This window comes from Amia ocellicauda, chromosome 10 (genome assembly GCF_036373705.1).
Source record: "Amia ocellicauda isolate fAmiCal2 chromosome 10, fAmiCal2.hap1, whole genome shotgun sequence".
NCBI lineage: Eukaryota > Metazoa > Chordata > Actinopteri > Amiiformes > Amiidae > Amia > Amia ocellicauda.
In genome coordinates, this window is record NC_089859.1 from 23,993,845 (window position 1) to 24,021,662 (window position 27,818).

Consider the following 27,818-nt stretch of genomic DNA (forward strand, 5'->3'; position numbering starts at 1 on the left):
AACGAAACCTCATTGTGTAAACATACATTTCCTGCCCTTACTAAAACAGCAAAAGAAAGGGGACAAATTAAACTTAACGTGTGAATGATTTAAGAGCTTTGTATACACATATGGAAAAACAAACACACAAACATAGTCTGGACTGCTTTTTGAATAAACTGACATGAAAGACAACTAATCAATAATTAAAATAGAGAGAGAGAAAAAAACATCTGCTTTGTTTGACTTTAAAAATTACATTTAAAAAGAATAAATAAGAAAACAACCAATTTTATGGAATTGATGCATCTTGAACGTAATACAGGAAAATAGCGATTTTAAAGACCTACCTGATTCCAAGATTCATTGTCTCAGCTGTCCCGATCATCCCAATCGCCAACAACATATTGTTACAGATCTTGGCTGCCTGAAATCAGAAAAAATACAGTTCTCTCACTGATTGTCTTCAGGTTTTTTGCTCAAAACTTACTCTGAATCAACAGAAAAGATAAGCAAAGGTCTACTCCATTGGATGCTAAATTCAAACTTTAAAATCTTGGGTTGCTGAAGTAAAAAAACAAAACAAAAAAACACACACCCCGAAGATATTAAACAATGCATTATATCTCCTGGTGATAAGGATACTCAAGTTCCAAAACTACCCGTCTGCAGAAAGCCCTTTGTCCTGCTGTATTTACCTGCCCGGTCCCGACCTGACCACAATAAACCACGTTGGCGCCCATGCAGGTCAGCAGCTCTTTGGCAGCATTGAATTCCTCCTCGGCTCCACCGACCATGAAGGTTAGTTTGCCAGAATTCGCCGCACCAACACCTAAAACAAAGGAAGCAAAGATCTAAGACCCCAAACACAAGAGTGGATTTTTCCCTACAGATCATAAACATCTAAATAGTCCCCTTTCAGTGCTGTCATATTTACCAGTCATAGAGAAACAGCAACTAAAAATGGGATCTGAGCACTGGTTGCGAATCTGCAATTTGCATTTCATACTTCGCATGCTACTCGTTATGTTTTATGTACTTCTTCCAAATTAAATGTAAACACAGCCCAGAGCTGCAACTTTCTGTTCATTTCCCCCGACACAGCGATATTGAAGCCATATTAGCCATTTTTGTTTAATCATTCCGAGCATGACACAGCCGGTTCAGATTCATCCTGGTATATGACCTCTTTAAATTAAGCAGACAAATTTGAGTTAAAGCTTACAAACAGAACCCACTACTATCCATCATAGGTCAATAGCTTTGTATCTAGATTAGAGGTTGCTAAATAGCTTCAGAGAGTCATTTATTAGAACCGAATTAATGCTGACAATAGTTCTCAGCTGGTTAATCTTCTGACAGCTGCACTTTCTCACTTGTTCAAACACTTATGTTTCATGTAGGAATAACAAATTGGCTTAGCAAAACAGGATTTAAAAAACAGGCGATTAATCTCCTTAAAGCGGGGCCTGATAAAAATTAATTTACTCTGGTTTACTTTCAGGTGTTATTTTACATTCTAATGCTTTTGATGAAGTTTCCAAAGCAGCCCTGCCAGAGAACTGCTGCCGGGTAGCAGACACGGAGAAAACGGCTTCCCAAATTATTAATCAACATTTCTTTATAAATCGGATTGCATCGGTGCCTGGTTGGCCGTGTATTAATTCAGTGGTGCAGTTAGCAGTGTTTTTTCCTCTCCCCATGTCTTTGGAGATTGTTTCTTTCTCCTTCCCTGCCTCTCGTTACAACTTCATTTTTCTTAACTAATTATTAGTAGGTTCGAACTCATGTGGTAGATAACGTAGTACAGTATGGCAGAACAGAGGCTAAATTTAGTACAGTACTTAAGCTTGTACGCTTCATGCAAACTGTACTAAGACTGATTAATTAGTACTGTACTGGAGACTTCCTCCTGAGGATATCTGAATAAGCGCTTTTGGTTGGGTTTGAAAACAACAAATGAATTTTAACACAGTATGGTGGACAAGGCAGCCTCTACCTGAATATTTCCAAGCCCAACAGAAGGCTCTCATTGTCCATCTATGTATATTATTGTGTTCTGTAAGGTAGAAATGCCTCCAAATGCTTATGACTCAGAGTTGAAGTCGAAACACTTACTCGGGTGTAAACATTAGGATTAACCCGGTGTTCGTTGGATGGAGGCTAATCTTATTTGATTTCTCTCGGCCCTGGTTGTGTCGCAGGGCTGTGCGGGGGTAATGGCCAGTGAGAGGAGCGTTGATAACCAGCAGGCAGTGACAGAGGAGACGGACACTTCCTCCGCACACACGATTTGCCATTTCTAATCAGAGTCCTTGGCTGAGAAGAGAACTTGACTTGACAAGCAAAGGGGCTAATCTAGTTGAGATTAGTGGTTCTGTCCCATCAGGCAATCCTCAGTGTCAATTAGAAGCGATCCCATTATGTCACGCGGAGCAAAAACATACCAACGGCGAAAGCCAATAAACATCAAGGTGCCTTGTGAAGTGAGTCTTATTTTACTCTTCAATTAATAGCTTAATTATACAGAATGACACTGAAACCGGATGAAAAGTGAAGGAAGAGTGGAATTGGTTTATAATGTTTATTTTGGTTCTCTCCAGTGCCTATTTTGGGAAAATGTTAAAATTAAACCTGTGAATCCAGATACTCTTAATAGAGATCTGCCATAATAATAAAAAGTCATATTCCAGCACCCTCCACGAATTTGGGTAGATTTTCTGGAACATATTGATGCTCCTTGCTTCACTGACTACAACATATTCCATATGTTTCTCTTCTGGCAGAAGAAACAGGTTTCCTACATTTTCTATATTTAATCAATGATGCTGTTCTTTTAACTAACAGTAAGGATAGTGTGTAGTAAAAATGAGACCTATATAAATAAATTTAAATGAAGTCAATGAAGTTATGAAAAAACACAGACCTAAGAAATGTAGCACTACTTCTCCCAGCTGTACGTTGCACTGTGTAGCAAAAAAATAACTCAAGTGTTGCAGCAGGCAAAACCTTTTGTAGTTTCCACAGAATAAATTCATGAAAGGATAAAAAATTGTGCATTTAAAAAAAAAAAAAATCGATATAAACCAAAAGCCGATTTAATTCCACAGCACTGCATTATTCCACGGCACATTTAATTGCACATAGCACAGACTCATTTTGTGGCAGTTAAATCGGAAAACTAAATTCTGAATCAAGGAAGATGAGGGGTATTTTTTTTTTTTTTTTTTTTAAACAGCACTGAAAACACTGTGCGCACAAATAACAACCTCTTCCACATGACGCTCAGTAAATCACTTAATTTGCTTAGAAGAAGTTAAATGTTTTAACCACTCTGCCATGGAGAAGGAAATAAAAAAAAAGAGGGCCGATGGGACCGGGGATGCAGCGCAAGCCGTCTTTAAAATGCAATTGTTCTAATCATTTTCTACAGATGCAGCCTCACAAGGGGCTGCTGTCACAGGGACCATTTACAACTGGTGATGGTGTCTCTATTGTTTACCGGTGACACTCGCTAAAAAGGCGACAGCTGGGACCGAAAGCTGCTACTAAAACGAACAATATAATCCTGTGAAAGTAATCAACAAACTTAAGGGTGTTAATTAACTTTACACTTTATCATGTTCAATTAGTTGTCTTTTTGCAGGGAGATTGCCGTGCACAATCGGTTTCGGAGCGTGCCATGTTTTATTTGTAAGCGATCACGGTTGCCACTCCGCGGACGGTGTCAGATGTTCTCTGGGGTCCTGGTGACACAGATATATGGCTGGGAACATGCCTTGTTAGATTGCGGCTGGTTTAAAATAAACCCAGGGCGGAACCTTTTTTTTTCCAATCTAATTTGATATGGCCAGCCTTTAATGCATCATTGATTTAGCTCCCTCATTATATTGCAATGTCCAAAATTCATGAGCCAACATTCAAGAGCTCCAAATATTAATGAACTGGACAATTTCTGATGTGTAAAAAGCAAGTACTTTGCTAACAAGCCTGTCTTGTCTTCTTAAGGCAATTTCCTTCTCATTTTGTTCAGCTTATCTTTAAAGGCCTGAATCCCCACTAAAACATAATATCAATTGATCCCTAAAGAGTTCTTCAGAATATTAGCTTTATAAAACCAGTATTAAATTAATGAAACCTTTGGAGTTTCTTCCACACGTTTCTAACTTCTTGATTTTTAAGTAATCAAATTATTAAATCTTTCTTCAGTACACTCAGAAATGCTGGACTTCAAAACTCAAAATGTTACTTTTTTTGGGCTCGTATATTAGCTTAATTGTTCAACACAAAAATGTTAGGGTGTCATTTTAGCATACATGTCCAATCATATATTAAAGACAATAAAAATAAACATTGAAGTCTCTTAACATTTTTATTTGTAAAGAATAAAATTTAAAGTAGCAGCATAAATTAATAGGCAACGTGTTTATGATAAAAAAAGGGTATAGCTAAGATTAAACAAACAAACCAAACATACACAAAGAACAATTAATTTACATTTGTAATTTCATGTATTATTAACCCAATCAGTTTCCTTTCCTATATTATTTTCTTTACCTTTCTCTGCACCAATTGATTTGGACAGTTACTGCCGATAAAAAGAATAAAGAAATTGATCGACTCGCAATATACATTTTACTTATTGGTAAAATCTTCGGAAAAGCTAGCAAAGGGTTTTCTAGCCTTGGAAATATGGAAAAAACCTACAGAGCTCAAAGTATAAAACTTCCCTGTAATGAAAAAGTTGTTAATTCTGAAGGGCTAATAATGTGCAATGTTAAATATTAAAGAGAGGAATTAAAGGCAGCATCTAAAACAGCTGAAACCACAATACCCAGCCATAGGAGAAACATTAGTTTTCAGGCCGAGATCTGCAGGGAGCGCAGAGGTGGTCGATAGATCCTTAAATTGGTAGCAGTAGCCGTTCTACAGTGCTAAGTTGGCAGCTGCTGCGTTTGTGGCCCTGGTTCATTATTTACCCATAATGACCATCAAGCACCAGTCAAAGTCGGATCACAACAACTGTCAGCAGCTCTTTTAATTAGCCTTGTTTGAATTCAGATAAATATCACAATGGCTCGGCTTCTCCTGAGAGCACCGCGCCGAGCTGTGTGGGGTGGGCGGCCGCGCTCAGACAGGCTAGCAACGGATTTGCCAATATCCCAAAACCTTCCACAATATTCAGTACCTGCGGTTATTCCCACATTCCCCCCAAATAAATAAAGATGAATTTTATGTTAAGGTTAAGGAAAAGTTCATTGAAAAATAATGGGTTAAATAAATTGGGAAGACTAACATTAATATTTAACTCAAATTACTTCATACTTTATGTCCTTTATGATTCAAATTACAGTGTTTAAGTTATTACAAATTATGATTAGCCACCGATAAATCAAAAAGGATTTTTTTTTTTTTTTTTTTTTTGCAAGACTCATTCTTTTCAGCGCACACTATATATGAATGTAAGTAATCAATTATCTCAATTAGAACTATAGAAAATGTGTAGTGGACTGCTTGAGACTCTGTCCAAAGGGTTAAACCACTGCCAAGGAGTTAGCAGAGTGAATAGTAACTAAAAGAAGAGGAAAGCATTGAGGATAAATGATGAAAATCACTGCTTCAGATATAAGAGAGAACGTTTTTATAATCGGCTGAATCTTCCTGACCGAATCAGAAGGCTAAAGGGGAAAGAAAAAAAAAGAAAAGAAAAGAAAAGAAAAAAAAATAAGAAAATGTAATCACCCATAATCAGTAATTATGATTTTGTAACGGAGCTTTCAATAATGAACTGCTGTAATGATGGAGGACCCACATCTACAGAAATATAATAGCAGATTAGCATAAATGAGTATGCAAGGAATATAAAAAATGCTGCCACGACTTTCCTGTCATTGACTGATTAAACAGGAATTCGTAATTAGGCAAAGCTGCAGAGTAATTCATTGGCCTTGCTGACTGTTCTGGTTCATTAGAAGCCCATTACAGAACAGTGACCTCTAGTGGGCCCCAACGCTCTGTTCATCAGAACTGAACCCTCTCACAACCCCGCAGTTCTGCAGATTCGGGGATAAACTCAGGGTCCGGTCACTTTGACTGTACGAGCTGGTGTTTTTCAGACAGAACAAGTACGTAGATATGAAGAGAGAGGCCAGCGACAAACGTGCTAAAGCCCTGGCAGTGCGATCGGTATTGAGCCGTGCGCTGCCACGTGAGGCAGATGGTGAGAGATCTTTCATGTTGTCATGTAGCAGCACAAAACAATCAACCTCTGAAAGAAAATAACGGTATGTTGAATAAAAACAAATAGGAAAGCTTTTGAGCATAAGACAAAGGGAAGTCACATGGCAATTTCACCTCCCACCTGCAGGATGTATAACTTCTGACATGCCTCAACCACCAGTAAGTGATTGTGGCTGTCCCCTCCTGGCATTGTGCACAGTGCAAAAGACTACATAACAAAAACACCGAACATTTTGATGGATTTAAATATTTAGTGTGTATATCTCGCATGTGATTATAATATCAATTGCATTAACATTCCAGAATGAACAATGCATGCAATAACACAATATACATTTGTAACACGTCTTCATCTATGCAACGCATTTCATACATGGCAAAACCATTGACACATTTACAATGATTATATAACTGGTAGGTAAGCGTTTACAAAAAACATTAATTATCCAATTAACTGTCACATAAATAGTGACAAGCAGTCATAGGTTACTTTAAAGCCAAGCCATTTCTATGAAGAATGCTCCAATTACTTTTGGAAAGGAGAAAACAAAAGTAGCGCACGATGAAATATGCCCGGGAGTTACACAAAGAAGGCAAAAGTTATGTAAAGGTATGAAAAATGTTTGGTATATTCTAGATGTACTGCATGACTGATTACAGAGGTACAATTAGGAGTCTATCTGTAAAATCTGGTTGCTTAAGTCATCTAAAGGAGTATTTGAGAAATGCATAAAAACCGTAGCAGAATGGCCAAAGACTCACACAACGATTTGGCAGAAAGTGGTTCATTTAATATATACTGAGGGTAACTTAACCTAGCAGTGAGGAAGGAGAAAAGCACATACTAACATAAAAAGGATGAACAACTTGTCTAAGTATAGAAGCAGTTATTGAAATTACATTTTATATTGATTCTCTGTGATCAATGCACATACACATACAAACAAGTAATTTCTATCTTTATTATACTACCTATAAATATTTTTTCAGTTGATACAGAAGGGTGACTACTTTTGCCTTTGATTATACATTATACTTGTCTTTTTAAAACAGACAAAAAAGTATTTAGCCAAGAGCGAAACACAGCACGACAGGGTGGAGTAAATACAGTGGCTAGAGTAAGAACAATTCTAACCAAAAACAAAAACAAAAAAATGGAAGATAAGGAAAAGTTTTTATTTCCCACCTCACTGGAATGCTCCGTTAATTCATTATAGATTATTACCAACTCCAAGAAAATGTTTGGTTTTCGAAGCGCATCCATTAAGGTTGCTTAATGATTTAGAACCTTTAATCTATAATGAAAGGAAAATGCTGAGAGAAGACTAAGTACAAGCAAAAACAGACCTACAATGTACTATTAAATAAGGCAAGTGTCAAGCAAAACTGAATTCAAGTGAATTATTGAGTTATTTTCATTTAGTGCTGTAGAGGGATCAGGGAAAGAAAGATCTACAGGATCAACTCAATTTTCAACATAGTGGTTTCTGGTTGAGCCAACTTGAAATCACAGTTGTGGATCAAACTACCAACAGAATATGAAACCAAACAGCCTGATAAGAGCTTTGATTATTATTATTTTATTTAAGTTTGCAGAATACCCTTTGGTGATGATGGCCACTGTTGTCGCTTGTGCTGTCCTGAAATATGTCCTTGTATACATTTTAGTAGGAGCAGGGGAAAAAATCTCACAGGTACTTTACACTGAGCGTTTGGAGCACTTCCAGAATATTTACCATAAAAACCTCCCCCTAATGAAAACTTCAAAAGGCAGTGTTCTGCACAGGCATTACTCTCACCTCAAACTGGGCCCCTCATTTGCATTTGGCCAAGAGAACATTTCTCCAGGCTAAGTACCTAGAGAAGAAAACCTATAATATAGACAATGACGTAAGAATCCATTAAAATGTGTACAAATCTGTACTCTGAGCCACAGGAATCCACGAAGGATACATTTAAAAGCCTGTCAAATTGCAATACATATCAAAGTGTGGCCAAGATCTTGCAACCTTTTAAACAATGAGAAAAAAATATCTTAACAGGTGGACCAGTGAAAAACACTTGGTGCTCTGACCCCACGGTAGATCGGGAACATTTAAATATGCACGTGAGGGGGACGGTTCACAGGGAGAGCTGGGATGCCTGTCCACAGCGCAGTGACACTTCAGGGCAATCAAAAACATACATCAGCATAGCAGAGAAAGGATATGTTTAATGGAACGCAAAATAATTTAATCAAATCAATTAAAATATTACACAGATGGCAAACAAGGCTTTACTATTCATTCTTTCATTGAGTTAATAATCTGATCTAACTGTAAATAACAGTAGTTTTAATTAATGAATTTCCGCTCATGGATTTAGCCCTCTTTCTGGGCTTGTCACGTGTTTTTATTTTGCCTATAAAAAAATATGTTCACAACTTTCACTGAATATTTAATATTAATACAACGTTTTAACTTCAAATTTATCTCGCAGCGATATTCTAGAACATTCAGAGAACTGCAATTCTCCGTCGCCTCCAAACACAAGCTCACACGTGCCAAAAGTGCAGACTGCTGCAGTCTCTGAAAATTTTCTTTTAGCAGTGATTGAGTTAATACATAATACATGTCTTTCCCCACCACCCCTCAACCCAAGCCTGTATTGTGAAGCCCCAGCCAGCCCTCCCGGTTCAAACCAAAACTAATCAATTGAAATAAACTGCTGTATTTTGCCTTTGATCTGTCGACCTGATCTTTGAAGTTTATATCATAATTTGAATCCTCTCTGGGATCATTCACTTTTTTCTAGGCAATTGGTAAGTGTCATTTTATTTGTGGTATAAATAATGTAAGAGAAGTCGATGCTTTTCCTACACACTCAACAATCCTGACATGAATGCAACAGAAGTCGAACCTCATTACCTGTACTCTGCCTTTCACACACTAGTCACCTTTGACGACAAATATGTACAAAATAATTCAAGGTTTAGCTTAGCCCCATCTCCCATCCCTGCCTAAAGCATCAGTCATCTTTTTGATCCTTACAATGCATTACATTCGGACAAATCACACACTAACACCAGACATATGGCTATATTTAAGAGAGAAGAGAAAAAAAAAAATGTAAAAAGATGAGGTTGCTGTAAAGATACATATTGTGCGGTCATAAATGAGGCAGGCTAAGCTTAAAATACTGCAGACCCCCTCTAATAGTGACAAGAGGAATATTTTGCATTAATATCAAACACAATTTATAATAAAAATGGACTGAAGTATTTAACTCACAGAGCGCAAACCAAAGGCAAGGCTTAGGGCCTCACGAAGCAGCCTGACATTGTGGCTTAAAGTTATAATTATGTTGAAGGCTAAACATTTTCTCACATGAATTAAAAACCTAACCAAGTTTAAACATTTTATTATTTATGTATTTATTTATTTAATACATTATGCTGAATAAATAAATAAATAAAAGTGTTTGCCCAAATTACTTATGCATCTCTTAATTATAAAAAAAACAGGCTCTTTATCATTCGATGCAAGTTAATAAGCACGCTTCGAAAAACTACACTTTCATAAGAGCACGCCTTGCTTACACACTGCGTGCAACGGCAACAATATGTTGCTCCAGGAACCACAGAGCCCACAAATTAAGAGAGAAGGGAATATAAATATCTTTGCCTGCACCCTACAAGACTGCTACCAGCCCGACCTCAGTCTGGTAGAGACGAGTCATAAAAACAACAGTTGACAATTAAATTAGGATTCATTAAAAGACACGCCGCTTTGGTTTGGAGCTTTCTGGGAATCTCTTGTTATTCTTCTGCAGTTTCAGAGTGAAATTAAAGTGGATGGTTTTCTTTCCCCTCCCCGTCTCTTTATCCCGCGCCGTTACAAACATTTATTCCCCCGATACCTCTGCGGCCTGGTAGAGCTTCAGCCATTATTAACACGACCGAGAACGGGCTCCCACACACAACAGCTTCTCGAGAACAAAATACATATATATATATATTACAAATGAGAGGCCCAAAGAGGCTACTGTGACCTACATAGGCCGTGATCACACTGTATGTATTCGCATCATCCGTTTCCTAGACTTCTTGCAGCTACACCTTTTTACTCTTTTGCAGAGGTGGTGGGAAATCCAAGTTTGTGCTTCTGCCATAAATTATATTCTGTGTCTTTCTTCACGTCAGGACATGGTCTCATTTACAATCAGTAATAAACAGTGAACATCTGAACTTCAGACAACCTACCTTAAATGAAAAGAGCCCCACTTATTATAGCGTCAAAATAACAGGATTTCATTCCTTCAGTAAAATGAATAAGACATTTATGGTCATTTCTACCGCTTCTACTACAGAGGCCGAAAAATATCCCGCTACTGTATTAATTTATCTCACATCGCTTCGTAAAGAATACCTCACTGCTGTGTGTGTAATGAAATTCATTAACTGGTGTTAAGTGACAGGTTATTTCCTTCCAAGTGTGCAAAAGCAGTTTTGACATTCGTATGTCTGAATCATAATTGCACAGAAGGCAGCTAAAGGTCAAACAGGCACTAATGGTAATATGCACCTTGATGTGAAGGGAAAAGGAGAAAAAAAGAAAAACAGAGTGAACCTTTAAGTGTACTCTGAGATTAGTAAAGACTACAGAAGAAGCCTCAAGGACTGTCTAGAAGACTTTGGCAAACAGTCAATGTACTTATTGAGCATTTTGATTATAAATACTATTGGTACATACTCTAACTTTGGTATACAATGTACTGATCAGCTCCACATGACAAACAATTCAACAATATATTTAAAATATCCATACCACCCCTGGCAAACAAACACTCTCCAATTATTTTTTGTTGGCACCTCTAGGTGATGCACGCAGTTTAAAATCTTTCTAATGGAAACTACTATTTATTTTCCTCTACAGGAGATGAAAGAAGAAGAAATGATCCCCAAATCAATAATTACCACATTCCAACAATATAATCAGAACTCTCCTCTGCTAGTAAGCTGTAAAGATTTGTTATTAGCCGCGATGATTTACTGGCTGCTTGATAACAAGTTGTGCCTCCCGCAGAAAGTGAATCACCATTTAATGCTATTATCAGCAGTTCATGACCCAAGCAGCGTGAAATGTCATTTTGATCAATCTGATCAGCGCTGACCTCAGAGGAGGGGAGAGGCTTGCCAAAGGAAAGCCCCAAGGAGATGAGCTGATTATGGCGCAGCTCTCTTACATAATCTTTTAATCAGCCCAAACAAACAAATAAACAAAGAAAAAGAAAATCAATGGGTCATGTAGGGGAAAGTCTTGCCATGGATTCTACTAAGCTTTTACTGGGACAAGTCATGTTAAATGTTTAGTGTAGCTAAAATGTGCCTACAGGTCTTTGTACCCATTTAACTAAATCAGCGAATCAATATACATCAAGTGATTGAATAATAATAGCGAATTTATGGATTCAATAGGGAATTAGAAAATAAACTCAATTCAGGACTGCAATTTTAAAAACAGACACATTAAGAAGATATTTTAAAAGGCTTGTTAATGAAGGACAGTTTGGTGTGGCATTGCTGATTATGCACACTAGAAAGAAATCGATTCAGAAGCTACAGTAAAACAAAACCACAACCTTAACCGTCGCCCGACACATTTCATTCAACAAAGAGACCGAACCTTCAGCAGTTGACCCGGGTGTCACCTCGGCGGGTCACTAGAGAGAGAGTAAGTCTGTGGGATTACTCCCCAAATCCATCAGCAAACACATCGGAAAACCCTCCGAGGAGCTTTCGGTAATGGCTTCTCAGACCAGTCATGGCTGCCCCAGCAGTTTGACAGACAGGGGGAGGCAAAGATGTTGCCAGTCAGGAGTCACCAGCTGGACAGCCAGGCCCACGCAGCCCTACAGACCAGCTGACACTCTGGGTGTTGCTGACCATGCTGTGCACGGAGCCGCCCAGCTGCTGTGTGGTCATGTCCATCTGGAGATCTCCAGCCAGACAAATCTCTACGCCTGTCAACTCTCCTCGACGAGGCTTGTTATGCAAATTCAATTACTCAAGTGTGCCCTATTATTGCTGGCTAACTGCTCCTCAAACCAATCTTGTCCTGACAGACACTTCACCATTTTTACTCATCAGAGTACCTTATTTATTCTGCTTAACAAACCCTCACTGTTTTTTTTATTTTTTGCCTCCCCCTTTTTATATCCCACTGAATTAGAAGCTATACGAAGGAGCCACAATTGATCTGCCAGGCCCGTTCGTTTAGAAAGATATTTATAGATGATACTTTGGCCATGCCATTCTTCAGACAGTATAACGTGGCAGGTTTACCAAGAGAAATACATCAATGGTGTGTGAAAGTATTACAGTGATTTATACATATTATACTGAGAAAAAAAATATGTATAGCAGGTTTAAGCATTGGGAAGCTCTTCTGAACCAAAAAATAAATACAGGAATAGCCGTGAAGGCGTTTAATGTAATCTGTTGCTTATAAAACCTCAAAGAATATGTATGTTAAGAAAAATAAGTTTGTAAATACATAGGGCCCTGTTCAATGTATTCCCACAGTTTGTCATTAGGGGAAGCCACTCATAGCGTGACCTCTGACATGATTTCCTTGGTATTTAAGCTTATAGCAGTGTCACATTGTATCAGTTTGCCTTGAGAGATGCATGCAAAAAATAGTTTCTCTCCATAACTACACAATACAAACTCAGTTTTGCCTCCTGCTTTTCAGTCCCCGAACTTGAGCAGGTGCTACCTCTGCCCAATATTAGAACATCCATTTCACCAATAGTGATGATAGAGTTTCTTCCTCATAACTTCAATTAAAAAAGCAATAACCCCAGAGCAAAAGGCAAAAAATATATATAAATAAAATACAATTGTTGGGTCTTCTTCATTAGCCTGGGGAATTAAAAGTCACTGAAAAACACCACTTCTTATTTAAAACTAAACTTTCTAACTGTGCAGACAAACCGTGGTACAACAGGAATTTAGTATAATTGGTGTTAATGACTCTGCTGCAAGTTTATTTTTTGCTATTTTTAAACAGACATGCCAACACCCTGGAGAATGACGTCAAGAGTGTTTTGTTGTGGGACAGTTTGCATGTGGACAGTTTTAATGACGCAGACAAGTATTTTATGAATAATGTATAATGGAAGTAATTTGCCCAGACTGTTGGTCAGTTTAACTAAAGCTTACTTTTATTTTTTACAGTGCGTGCTTACACACACACACACACACACACACACACACAATTACAAATGCATTGCTTTTTAACACACCAGTTCTTCTACACACATGCCAAACCAAAGTTTCAGTATTTAAAATTGATTACAAATGTTAAACTAGCTACACAAGCAATGGCTAACATACACATTTCTTATTACAGAAAATACAACTGGAAAATAATTTTTCCACAAGAAAAAATAACAAAGAAAGGAAAGCAAAATCTTAAACATTTTAGTGTTTTTGCAGGTGCCTAAAGGCAGTCTTGGGTGTAAAATATTGAGTGTCTACAGGAAGTAAATGAAAATATAATGTGCAGTTGGTGCAGAAATTGCAAGTAACCATTAATGTCCAGCCATTCAAAATAAAGGATGTTAATGCAATTCAGCACAAAGCAGACAGTGGCAATGTTTGGTTCTCATATTTGTGAACATAAATTATGCAGTTGTTAGGTAACATGCTGGGAAGCATTGCCCGCGGGACTACAATTAATCTAATTAAATGCAACTTATTCTTATTACAGCTATGGCTAATTAAACCTTTAAAACAATCAAGGCAAAGTACTCCGATAATAATAATAATAATTCTCTGTCAATATTTAGTATTTTCTGCCACAACATACACAGCTAAATTATATTTATATATAGCATATATAACACAAACTTCCAGTATCACATCTAGATATAACTATACTGCTCACAAAAATTAAGGGAACACTCCAAGTTCAGAATTCAATGTTAAGTATTCCCTTAATTTTTTTGAGCAGTATATTTTATTACTACAACAATTGGTAAGAACAACTTTATAAATGAGTAAGAAACATGAACCTACAAAAACAAATCAAAAACACTACAATGATTATAAGCAGTTGTAATTGTATCACATCTAAATCATCATTCTCTGTGAATTCAATCTTGAAAACAAATCTTAAATGTACAATAAGTCCTTATAATATATACATTATACACATTATACACATAGAAAGTCTACACCCCTTTGAACTTCTTTCAATTTTTGCTGCCTCAGATTCATGCAGTTAAATGAGATTCTCCCCCCCAACACATTTATCTACATATCATACTCCACACTGTTCAGGGGAAAGTTTTTACCATGAAAAAAGTTATATATTAAAAATACAAAATTGGAATATCTTAATTAGATAAATCTCCAACCACTGAGGGTTAATAATTGCTACCCTTTTTGCAGAAAGTATAGGTGTGGAACTGTTGGGACAGGTTTCGATTTACTTTGCACACCTATACTTGGCAATACTTTACCATTATTCTTTACAGAATTGTTCAAGCTTTCTCTGTAAAGTTCCCTTTGGAGTAGTCAATCTTCAAGTCAAGTCACACAATTTTCTATTGGATTGAGGGTGGGTCTGACTGGGCCACTCAAGGACATTTACCTTTGTTACACATGTAAAATTCATTTAATCATTCATCTCCATGGGGAATGGCAAGGAACTCTCAGAAGAAACAAGACAAAGGGTTGTTGACCTTCACAAGTCAGGATGTGGTTACAAACAAATACAGAAAAACTAAAAGATACCACTTTCCACTATTAGGTCAATATTAAGTTCAAATCCACTGGAACAGAGTTAAGTTGCCCTGGATAAATAATAATAAACCTGCCTGGCAGAAGATGCAAGTGCCTCTTGCCCCTGTGAACCATGAGACAGATGGTTTGGGAGGCAAAGAAGAATCCAGGGACCACAGTTAGAGATCTACATAACTCGGTTGCATTATGGAGTTGTTTTATATCTACTGGTCCTGTGGCTTGTTAAGGTCAATGCCATCATAAACTCCAATGAGTAAAGAACGTCTTTATTTAATGACATTCTGGCCAAAAACCTGCTTCCCTCTGCCAAGAAGTAGAAACTTAGATGCAAATGGATTTTAGTTTTATCAAGACAATGATCCCAAGCAAACCTCAAAATCAACCAAGAAATGGTTGACTGACCACAAAACATATATTTTGCAATGGCCACAATTTGGGAATCTGTCTGTGAGGAATGGTCAAAGATCCCCATCAATATGTTCACCAGCCTCATAAAACACTATAGAAGACGACTCGGTAGTGTTATCAGTGTGAGGGGAGGGAGCACAAAGTACTGAAAACAGGGGTGTGAATATCTGTGACTAACCTTTTTTCTGAAATAAATAGAGTTGAGAAAGGTCTTATTTTGGTTGATTCCATGGAATCATGATTCAAGTAGAATATGTTCAACATGTTTGAGAATTCTAATATAGCTCATTACTATTTAGTCTTTTTTTTATCTTTATCAATGGTGGGAATCGTTTTCAAGGGTAGTGTTGTGTGTGCGTTTGTGTGTGTATATAAAATAAAATCTGCCATACAGTACAGATGAATACAATGGATGTGACTGTTCAGATAGAGTGTCAGTAACTTGATTGCTCAAAGGACTACATTGTATTTTAATCAATTTATTCTGACAGGAAATGGGATTCACTGTATGATATCAGTTTCTCAACACTAAAAAACAACAGGCTTCAGAAAACACCTTAACTTTAATGAATAATTTGCTTTCCCAGATGAAGAGAGGCTATAAAAGCAGCAATACCAGGGCTAAAATGCACATTCATTCACGAGAAACCATTTTCTCTAACTAAGGGCTTGATTTAAAAGGTTTAGTGCTAGTGGTTTGAGAAGGTGAGGTGGCGACTTAAACACAAACAAATATCTCAACGCAAAATACTGAGCGCATTTTCTTGGAACAACATCACAGCTTCTACATTATGATCCCACATGGAAAGCATACAACATGATACACTGTAAAATGTTTCACACAGATCAAATTGTATCAAATGCTTTCCCATGTCAATCTCAGGCCACTGCATTAGAAACCATTCATCTGAGTGCAGCAGTCTGTTTTATTTAGAGGAAAAATCCTTTTGTTCTTAAACCATTTCAATCAGCAGATTCCTCGAACACCTCATAAATTCAAAACTTGATTGCAGATAGTAAACGCCCTGATCAAGAAAGAGAAGACGGACTTAAAACTTGAATGGATTTAAAAGTAAAGGCCGCCTCACCTGTTTTTTGTCGCCATCTAGCTTGGCAACAGACTACAAACACAACTGAGCAATTGATAAAAGGGGCCTTTGATTATTTTTTTATCTACCTCTTAAGGTACACTTTCTCATTAAAGCCCTCAGTGGTATTTTTATAGCTTTTACTTTAGGATTGAGGCCTAGGCTGATTGGAGCGCCAGCAGGCGGTTTCTGTCTGGTGTGTTTACAGAGCGTAGGGAAGTCAGCAAAGATGGATCAGAGAAAAGTATAAACATAAAATAAAAAAGCCGGTGAACCTCTAATCAAGTCAATCAAATGCTTAAGTAATAATTAACAACAATTACAAGTACATAAGAGGGAATCTTTCACAGAAAATACATTAATTTTAGATGAACCTGATGTTTTGTTTGTATGTTTGTGCTTAACAGGTATAGTACATAGCGTGGTTTTAATCTAAAAGGCTTTGAAAAAATACTGCTATGCATGAAAACAAAAGAATAACAAAAGAGACACTAAGTAGTCTGCGATTACAGCCTCTATGAGCAGATTTGGTTGCAATGCCACCTGCTGGTTTACACAAAGAAATTTATGTTTTGATTTTTTAAAAGATCCCCATGTTGTTTGAGAGCACTGCTCTTTAACATCCTCTCAGAGCATGACAATCCCACCCTTTTTATTTTAAATATTAACTAATTTAATTGTATTTGCTGCAGTTTTGAAAATGACTTTTTAAATATTCTGCAGAAGGGGTTTGTGAAATGTTCAGATTTGTATTTTGTCAGTTTTAAAATCACTGTATGAAGGATAGAATCCTACATAGATTGAAATCATAACATACAAAGTTAAACACTGAAATGAAAATACTCTCACACAACAACATGCCTCAATCATGAAGTTTAAAGGTAAGTCAATTGTTTCTTCTTCCACATTTAAAACTATGCTACAAATGAGCCGCTAGCACATTTCTCTGATCAATCCATTTATGTAAATTCCATAACTTTTCAAACATACCCCCACCATGTGATAGGGTAGTAATGCATTCAGTTGTCATGGTCAAAGCTCTCTTGACCTCCTCCCCCCAAGTTCACAGTGTTGGTGGGCTACCTTTAATCCCCTCGCAGACAGAGTTTCCCGTGTAAATAAAGATCCCCTCTCCAGAAACAGTCCGCTGTGGTTAGATGGTTAGGAAATGAGTAAATCATTATTAATCTTTAAGGCTGGGCAATAAAATTGGCTTACTTCAGCTTTGAATGAAAGTATCCTGCAGACATTTCAAAGACTTGGCTGAGATCAAAATCAACCCGTTCTTGACTCCAGACTAGGCGCCAACTAATAAACAAACAATATATGTCAAGGGCTCGAGAATCCCCATATCCTTCACTTAATGGCTTTGGTGAGAGTACTTTATTGCTCTGGTTTCTTTCTCACAGGCCGAGTCTTCATTACGCCAAGTCACTCCTGGATTCAATGTCAATTTCAGTACAATAAAGTTAGAAAGGTATTCCCCCTGCCGCTCCTCTCAGTTCAAACATTGCAGCTTCTTATCAACATGAAAGGTAACGACTTGTTCACTGATTATTTGGACACCAGATTCTGACCAAAACCATTAGCTCCAAGATCACGAACACAATCAAAAACAAGCATTCCTCCTGCTTATTCAATTACAGCTCTGATTTAGACAATGGGTTCATTTCTACTCACGCCCCAGGTCTTTAATCTCTAGTGTTAGAGAATTGGTAAACGGAATAAATCAAATAGGCTGAAAATATATATTAAAATATCAATTCTTCAGCTGTCCTTGAGTATAGATTTACCATATTTCTCCCATTGAAGAGCGGTAGGAAACAGTCAGGATACAGAAAAATTTCAATTGTTGACTATACAAAAGTCTTCAATAAGCTTTTTATTTTTGTGACTGAGCACTCACTCTGGTATCAGAATTAAAAAGTGTGAAGATTAGCACATGAAATAAGTCATTTTACATAGCTATCCTTGAAAAAGTTACAGTGCTAAATACAACCTCTAGGTTATTTGTTTTTTTAAAAACATTCAAAACAGGTTTGTGTACACCAAAAATTTCAAGGGAAAGGAAGGAGAAACTAATGTCAAGGAGAAGTAAATTTATCATAAATATAAATACAAATAATACATTACATACAAGACCTGAAAATGAATATGGTGTAAATATTTAATTACTTTTATCATGTTAGTATTTTCACCGACAGCTAAATGGATCATAACCGACACTCGGGTTAATCGGGTCCGAGCCCCACAAACGCCTTTATAGCTGGCTAAAAACTAAGCAGGAAAGAATAAGCCTGAAGAGCACTTCCACGTCGAGCCCGATGCCAAGAAACGGACATCCTTGGACAATGCTTCAAGCGAAAGCCTGAAATTATTACATCTAAGCCTTTTCTCCATCACTTGTCAGGTGGATAATGTGTATCTGACTTATTCTCAGGTTCAGACGACTCTCTATTGATCCGGCTCTGTGAGGTTCCCAAGAATTCCACTAGGGACGCGGTCTTTTCTCAGGACTGGTACTCATACTCTTTCACGTTTGGAGGATGTGGTATTTGTAACCATTTTACAGCACCCTTGTGAATTGAAAAACTCAATGTGTTCTGCTTATAAGGTGGCAAGGTCATAAAAATCTAATTATAAGAGTATTTAACCCTTCGCAAAAATACTATAATATGTTCAGTCTTCTAAGCAGAACAGCTAAAGAGATTGGAAACACATTCAGCTCAAACAGAAGTTGTGATTCTACAGAATAAGAATTCAGTTATTTTAATCCAGATGTTTTCATACCAAGCAACCTTGGACATGTTCTGAGGTTACTCTGAGAGGATATAAAGCCAGCACAAGCGATTTATTCCCACAACTCCTTTTTGCATTTGTATCAGTCCCTTTAGATTGTTGTTATAAAAGTAAATGGACTTGCAGTATAGGCCTAACTAATTAAATAATCACAAGGCATTTATGAGCAGTGAGTTAAATATGCGTTTTGTATTACATCGGTTAATGGCTCCGAGAGAACACTTATTGGACATGCTTTGTTGATCCCTAATGTCTTCCAAATGCTTTATGTTGTGGTGGGATTCAGTCCAAGATAAGTGAAACAAACAGGTTACACTTGAAGTTGTGGTTAACAAATTAATGTTATGAACTTTTAGAAAACAAATATATAAATGAGGACAATACAAGTCAAAATCAAAGGTTAAACAAACACTCAAACTCCTCAAAAGTCCCATAAAGGGAGAGAGTATGTCTGTAATCATGAGAGGCTCTGCCCTGACCAAGACTGACAATACATTCAAAGGAAAAACCCTAAATGAAGACCAAGAACTCAGGGCTATAACTTAATTAGTCGAGGCAAACTGTATGGTCTTGAAAACCTCAATAAAAATGGTTCACGAATTGTCCTCCGTCTGTAATCTGATAAGCAGAAACTTCACAACTAAAACCATATGCCCGTTTAAAAAAAAAAATTATATCATCGTTATCCGTTATCAATGCCGGTAAACCCCGCTATGTACGGATTCCTTGCAGCACAAATTCATGAAATTAATTTCAGCATTTTAAAAATCATTGAAACATCCAATGTTAGGAAAACTAAAACACAACACTCGTTTAGTCTCAATTTGCATAGATAGATGGCAAATCCGCAAAAGCAAAGATCAAACAAATCGCATGCTCCTAAACTGCCCTAACTACTTTTAACTCCCTTCCCCTTGAATAAAATGTTGACAATAGTAGATCTCTTAAGTGTCGTTATTTTAGCTCTATATATATAACAAATAATAATAAAAAGACAACATTTTAAAAAGGAAAATCTTTTTATAGCGATAATTGGTCCGAAATACTGCAGAAGTGAGAGAAAATCTAAAATCTAAAAAAACAGTCGGGACCTAGGAACTTCAGCAGAGTAAAAATAAAATTCTAATAAAAATTGTGAGTTAATTTAGTTTATTATTAGTCGTAACTTATCAAAGCAATTTTCTGATTTACAGCACATTCATATCAGTATTGAACTCATTTACATGTTCGTTTTGGAGCTTTTTAAACCTATACCTGTTAATTCAAAGTATCAACGACTCCGTTGAGCATGAGTTGTTCAGGAACATTTCTCCCGTGAAAAGCGAGGTATAGTCCTACCTGTACATGCAACCATGGTGAACAAAGCAGTACTGAGGACACACAAAAGGTCACAGTGTTTTTGACCAAACTAGCTATTATCTCTTTAAATCTCCACTAACTGATTTTCTTGTGAGGCCACACTTTGGTCTAATTTATGTGTGCTGCGGGTGAAGAATCAATGGGCTGGCGATGACAAAAGGTGAGTCATAACCGTGATAATCGAGAGCATCATTTAAAAACCTCTCACTGCTCCTTACCTCCAGACACTGGGGCATCCATAAACACTGCTCCCATTTTTTCAGCTGCTATGGCCATTTCCTTAGAAACTGAAGGATCGATAGTGCTGGAGTCTATTAGCAGTGACCCCTTCTTCACTTTCCTGGAAGAGAGTTATGCCCAAATCATGAGGTGTGACAAACAGGTTTATCTGAAAGTTTCTCCAACGCTGCAATAGATGCAGCAAAACCGACTCGGCCCATGTTGAGAGGAAAGCGCCTCAATCTGAGATCATGCCCCTCCTGACATCAGATAATTTCCCCTTCAGGTTTAAGTACCCTGTCAACATATTTGTATGAGCTAAAGACATTCTCAAATATAATTCAAGAACCACAGCACATCTTTAGGACGTAACTCAGGGCCAAACTGGGATGATGATCTACACCTAGCAGATTGCGGCTCAGATGGATATGGAGTTTGTTTTGTGTTTCGGGAAATTAAGCGACTAAGCCAACAATTCAAATTACTAACTGTGCAGCCAAACGAATATTGAAAGCGGCTCCTAAAACTGAAAGTAGGAGCAGTTTTAGAAGTCAGATGCAAAGTCGCTGATGCTGCATTCAAAGGGAGAAAAATAAGTGAGGATTTATGGTATCTTCATTATATGTAAGCCAGCATAATATGGCTCACTGCGGAGAACAAAGATTTTCCGCTATGGGCTCATTTTGCAGCCCTTAAATCCATTCAAGATTAAATGTAATGTAGGAAAACACAGCCTAGCCTATGTATTGGATGACACTGGATCAATTAGATGCATCACAATTGATGCAGGTTACTGAAACCCTTGTGAGTTTTAATAGTTTAGAAAAACACTGGTGAAAAGTGCACGGGTTGGATCTACAGTATGTAATCATACTAAAGCCATATTTGGCAGAAGTTCACCCTCGAGTGGATGGGCATAGAAAACTGTTCATCCTAAATCAGCTTAATCATTGAAATGACAAGACATTGCAGTAAATATTTATTGTGAAAATATATAAATAAATCAGGAGCACTTTTTAAAAATCACAGCCACTTCAGGAAGTGAAAAATCGTTCATGTGATCTACAGTATTATCTGCATTAAATACATTCTTGGCATTAGCATTACATTAGTGTGTCAATCATGGAATAAATGCAAAGGGAGGGTAACAAGAACCTAGCCAGCATAATACTTTTATACTGATTAAAAAGGGACAAGTTCCCCTTATGCCTATAGACAATGCAGCTAAGATTAAATCATACTTTTACTCTTGTTGTAGGTCATGGGAAAGTGTGTGTGTGTATGTGTTTGTATATATTATTTATTTTCTTATATGCTGGAATATGTACATCACCAAGGCATGTGATGCAACTATGGAAACAACAGGCAGTCCAAATAATTTAAAATAGTGAAATTTAAACACAGGTATCTGTCCATCAGTAAAGTAAACAGCAATGCATTTACTGAAGAGGATTGCTACATTCTCTGGCATTTCATGGAGGCAGTCATTACAAGTAATTGTGTGGAAATTAATAATGAAGGTACCTACTTCAGAATCCCATTTAGCCCTGTGTATGCATCTATTACATTGGGGCTGGAGGGCAACATTGTGATGATTCTGTCTGCTTTGTCAGCGACTTCAGCAGGAGAATCCAGGATCTAAAGAAAAAGAAAATTACTTTCAACACTGAATCTCAATATTTTGTCAGAAACAAAAGGTGATTCAAAAACATTCAAGACACTTGTAAAAAATGTATTTAAATTACAAACTGAAATAGCTTGGTTTGATCAGTGTCCACCCTCCTTGTAATAGCAATCCTAAATTAGCTCAGATGTAATGGGTTGCCTTGAAAATCACACACCAAGTTAGGTGGCCTCCGTCTGTATCATATTGTAATGACTCGGATGATTTCAGGAGAAATTCAAGCAGTTCATGTAGGTACCCTCTGCTGCGTTCCGTTTCAAAGCAAATACTCAACCATGAGCACCATTGTATAGTATTAAAGAAACCAACCTTGAATCCAATTTGAAGTATTGCAAAAAACAACAACACTGTAGCCATGTGGCAAAAAGTTTTGTAGTCTGATTCAAATGTAACTTTTTGATCTAAATGCAAAGTATTATGTTCGGTGCAAACCCAATGCAATGCATCACCCAAAGAACACCACCCCTAGTGTGAAGCATAGTGGTGCAGCATCAAATTATGGGGATGTTTCTCATTGGCATACTGGGGCACTTGTCAGGATAGAAGGGAATATGAATGGAGCAAAGTATAGAGAAGTCTTTAAGGAAAACCTGCTGCCCTCTGCGAGAAAGCTGAAACTGGGACGGAAGTTTACCAAACCAAACCAAAAGCACATAGCCAGAACTACACTGGAGTAGCTAAGACTCAAAAATGTATATAAATATATCCCTGAGTGGCCCAGTCAGAGCCCTGACCTAAATCCAATTAAATATTTGTGACATGACTTAAAGATTGATGTCCATCAACACTCCCCAAAGAACGTGACAATTTGAACAGTTTTGTAAATAAGAATGGTCAAATATTGCCAAATCTAGGTGAAGAAAGCTGGTAGAGAACTATTCCAACTAGGGATGCACAATATTGGATTTTTGCAGATATTTTCAAACTCATTTTGGCCGATTGCCGATGCCGATACCGATATATACACATCTTTTTTTTCAGCTTTATGAAATGACTGTCAGATTTTCGCCAGTGCCTTTTTTCTTGCCTACTTGTCAGAAACTCTTTGTGGTGTTCTGGATGACGGCTCTTAAGATGCATAATTAAATTGGTAGTGTTAAAGGAGTGTGATTTTAACCCTTATCGCATCACTGGTACTTTACAAGCATTGCATATAGCAATTTTGTTATGCGTTTCAGATACTTTGAAATACTTCCATACAGCTGACATGCTGAAGCTTGTTGCTGGCACTCATAATAAACATTTAGCGTCATGGTGTGCGCATAGTTAACGCGTCACCTTATCAGCCAGGCACATCGGCAGAAATGTTCTAAAGTTTTTATCGGCAGATACCGATGTCGTGCCGATATCATCATGCATGCCTAATTCCAACAGACCCACAGCAACGTTTGCAGCAATTACAGCTTCGATTAAGAATAAACTCAGAGGGGTGGAGACTTATCCAATTATGAGTTTTTTTTATTTGTAATATATATAATTTTTTCACAATTAAAACTTTTTCCCCCTTAACAGTGTAGAGTATGGGGTGTAGACAAGTGGAAAATATACACATTTTAAAGCATTAAACTCTGAGGCACCAACACAAGAAAATGTTAAATACGTTCAAGGTGTAGAGGTGTACTTTCTACAGGCACTATATATACTGGTGTAACCATTATAATAATTTGAATAAAATGTATATTTACTTTTGGAATTGAAAAAATAAAGAGAAAAGGGAGTTCAAAGAATGAGATTGTGAACCTGAAGCTTGAAACTAATGGAGTTGCTGTTCTTATCAAGACATTATTTACACATGACACAAAGAAAATGACTGCCCTATAACAAAACCAGATCAAATCTGAATAACGCAAAAGGATGCTTTTCAAAAACAAAAGCCTACTCTGTGAGGTTCAAAAGCCTTGCAAAGATCACATTATCTTGTATAAAAAACACACACTTATAATACTGGACAGCAGCAGTGTCGCCTTACCTGTGCTCCTAAATCCTGGATTTCTTTGCATGACTCTGGGAAAACGTCAGAAGCAATGACTGGATAGCCGTGTTTCAGGAGGTTTTTTGCCATGGGATTCCCCATGTTACCCAGACCAATGAAACCTACTGGAGTTTTAGAGGCCATGGCCCTTGAAGACACTGAAAAAAACACACAACAGACCTATGAATTAAATTGCATAATTCGCACTCAGTGCACTGTACACAGACTTTAGAGGGGAATGGCACAGTGACAGTATCAAAGTGCGGAGGCATCAGAGCCAAATGCCACATGATAAATATAGTGGGATCCCTCAGTCACACTGCACAGGCAATAAGGTTACCGTGTCCAAGAGGCTGCCAACGTGCTCAGTGTCAGCTGGGACACTAAGCTAGTTTATAAAAAAACTGTTCACACAGCCTCTCTCAGAAAACACACATTTAGAAAGATAAGTTGAAATAAGAACTTGCATAGAATACTTAAATTTGGACACATAGCCTACAAGTACTTTTTCTTGGTTAAAATCCTGAATAAAATGTACTGGTTAGGTCATTTGACCAATGCTGCAAGTTACTGATCATTAATTAATTAAACATAGTGTGCTTTAAACAGGGTTTTCATATTTTGTTAAAATTTTAAACTAAAGAAACAAACTGTGCATAAAGCAGCAGGGCCATTTCATACCACATGCAAATGGACTACGTAATTGACTTGGTATTTGTCTGTCTGCTAATGCTACATCCAACAGAACCATATAATGTTCAGCTTGTGTAGGTTTGACCTGTCTGATATTAATGTATCCTCTCACTGTCACTTTTATTGCTGACAGCACAAAGTCATATGATATGGTAACATGATATGGCTGCATTTGGGCCCTTGCATTTCACTGGCAGGGTCAATTTTACATAACCTGAAACATTAGTGTCTTTGTGCATAACACAGCCACTGCAATTTAAAGAATATATATTTCATAAGTCAGGCTCACAGTTTCCTGGTTTGTCTTCAAAGTACCGGATGAGAAGATATGAACACTAAGTTTTTACAGCTGTGTTAGAGCTTTACTTTGCTCCTGGCATTTAATAAATATATTATCTATTTTCTTGGTCTCTGGATAAAATGAAAGAAATCAAGTAACTACTGAGCAACATGTTAAAAGGTTGAGAGAGTTGTGAGGTTGAGACTGACTAACTAATACAATATAAAATGTACTTTCAGACTAGAGAAATGACCCAATTAAGCCCATGTACCATATAAAGCCCACTTGCTCTTTTACTTTGAATACAAAAAAGAGGAAATATTAGAAGGATGATCCATTTCACAGAAAATGCACAAAGTTGTTACTGTCATGTTACTTTTTATTCGGAGCCAATCACATTTTTGTTCTTAGTTATACTATACTTGAGGATATTATGTATGACTTTGTGCTGCCATTGTCCAAAATTTTGCTTTATGAGGGGCCCTCCCAAGAAGCCATTTTTCTGGAATTTGGTGACCAAACTTGGTGTATATTGATAAGAATTATAAAATTAAGAGATTCATAAATCAAATGAAACCTTATATGATGAATTTGCTTGGTATTTAAAAGCAGTATTTTGTATTTGAAAATATAGACTTCAGGAGTTTCCAGGGTTAGCGTGAGACACTGTCAGAATGATGGTCACACAGATAGATGCAAAAACATAAAAAATTGAGAAACTGTTGATCACCATAGTACATCAAAACATTTTAGAAGCTTCTTCAGATATTTAATGATCTATCAATTATTATAATATAATTATAAGCACCCTTGAAAAGTATATTAGCACATGGCTTGAAAGCAGAATAATTATTTAATTTGTTCTACCAACAATATTAAACATGGTTTAAGTTGTAAAGAATAATGTATTTTATTAAAAAGATTAAAATGTTTACATTAATGTTACACAAAATGATTGAGGTTAATTTCCCATGGACCACTGTTGTTCTTAATAAGCCCACTAAGCCCAGAACCCATTGTACCTCAAATTAAAATGCCTTACATTCATTAATATTACTCAGAATAAATCAATTTAATTAATTAACTTAACTACTGACCTTATTTTCATCATGGGGACAAAATGGGTAGGCAGAGAAAAAAATTATAGGCACTGCAATAACATGATGGAAGCTTGCTGCGAATTTTGTGCGGATCACGGAGGGACAGAGAAGAGTATTTTGAGAAGCTTTTTTTGCCAAAGATCTTTGACATGGGACTGCCAAGAGTTTCAATTTTTGGATGGTCATGCCTCAGATATTTCCTTGGCACTTGTGACCAAGGCCAGAGAAAATGGGGTTGTGTTTCTCCGGCTCCCATCTCACCTCACCCACATCCTCCAGCCACTGGACAAGACAGTGTTTGGTGAAGTCAAAAGTAAGGATGATCTGGGCCGATACCGATATCCATATAACAAGATTGGCTGATACCGATATTTTCCTATTATTTATTGGCCTATAGAACAAGACCAGGTCTGGGGGGGATGGGACAACTGCATTGCAGTTCGTGTGCATCATTCATATTTTGTTAAAACTACACGAGTAGAATAGAACAAATCGGATGCTTAGTTAGAGGCAATAAAAGCTGCACCATCAGAGAGAAATATCAGTCCGAAATATCTTCCAGTTCAGACATTAGCCGATATAGTAATTTATTGCCATATCGTCCCGATACTGATCGTTGGCCGACCGATCAGTGCATCCTTAGTCAAAAGGTAATGGAGGAAAGAACTGTGCTGCCATTCCCGTGCTAGCACAGACAAAATCTGAAAGGAGGAATTCCCTGTGAAACTTGATGTGCTTTCCACGGCTCTCAAGCCAGAGAACATCATCGGTGGCTTTGAGAGCACTGGAATATTCCCTGTGAGTCAGAGCCGGGTGGACAGACAAGTGTCCACAAATCAGGCTCCTTTTTCTGAAGCACCTGTGCAGACTCCCACAGCCCCAACAGCCCCGGTCCCAACCCCGACACCCAGCAGAGCAAACTGCCTCTACAAGTGCAACAATTCCATGTGATGGAAATTAAGTCTCAGATAATATAAAAATACAGTTTTAATTGGTTAGGTTGGTTATTTGAGTTCTGAATTCAATAATCTATAAAATATTAAGTGCTTAATCAATACAATTTGAAGTATTTACTATTAAAACTCTTGTGGTCTTATTTGGGACACATGTGGGTTTAAACTGTACGTATGTACCTAAGCCACTACGGACTTTTCGCTTCTGCAATAAAATAAGTTAATTTAGTCAATTGATAACAAAATCTACCACAAG

At 37.2% G+C, this 27,818-nt stretch overlaps 1 protein-coding gene across 1 annotated transcript in view; it reads right to left on the reverse strand.

The window, feature by feature from the left end:
• LOC136760313 (3-hydroxyisobutyrate dehydrogenase, mitochondrial) overlaps positions 1-27,818 on the reverse strand; it is a 40,061-nt gene that overhangs the window by 11,054 nt on the left and 1,189 nt on the right. The window contains exons 2-6 of the mRNA XM_066715650.1: positions 24,534-24,694; positions 22,409-22,518; positions 20,880-21,001; positions 678-811; positions 330-406 (exon numbers count right to left, since the gene is read on the reverse strand). Coding sequence (XP_066571747.1) covers positions 330-406; positions 678-811; positions 20,880-21,001; positions 22,409-22,518; positions 24,534-24,694 — 604 coding nt within the window. The remainder of the gene's footprint in view (positions 1-329; positions 407-677; positions 812-20,879; positions 21,002-22,408; positions 22,519-24,533; positions 24,695-27,818) is intronic.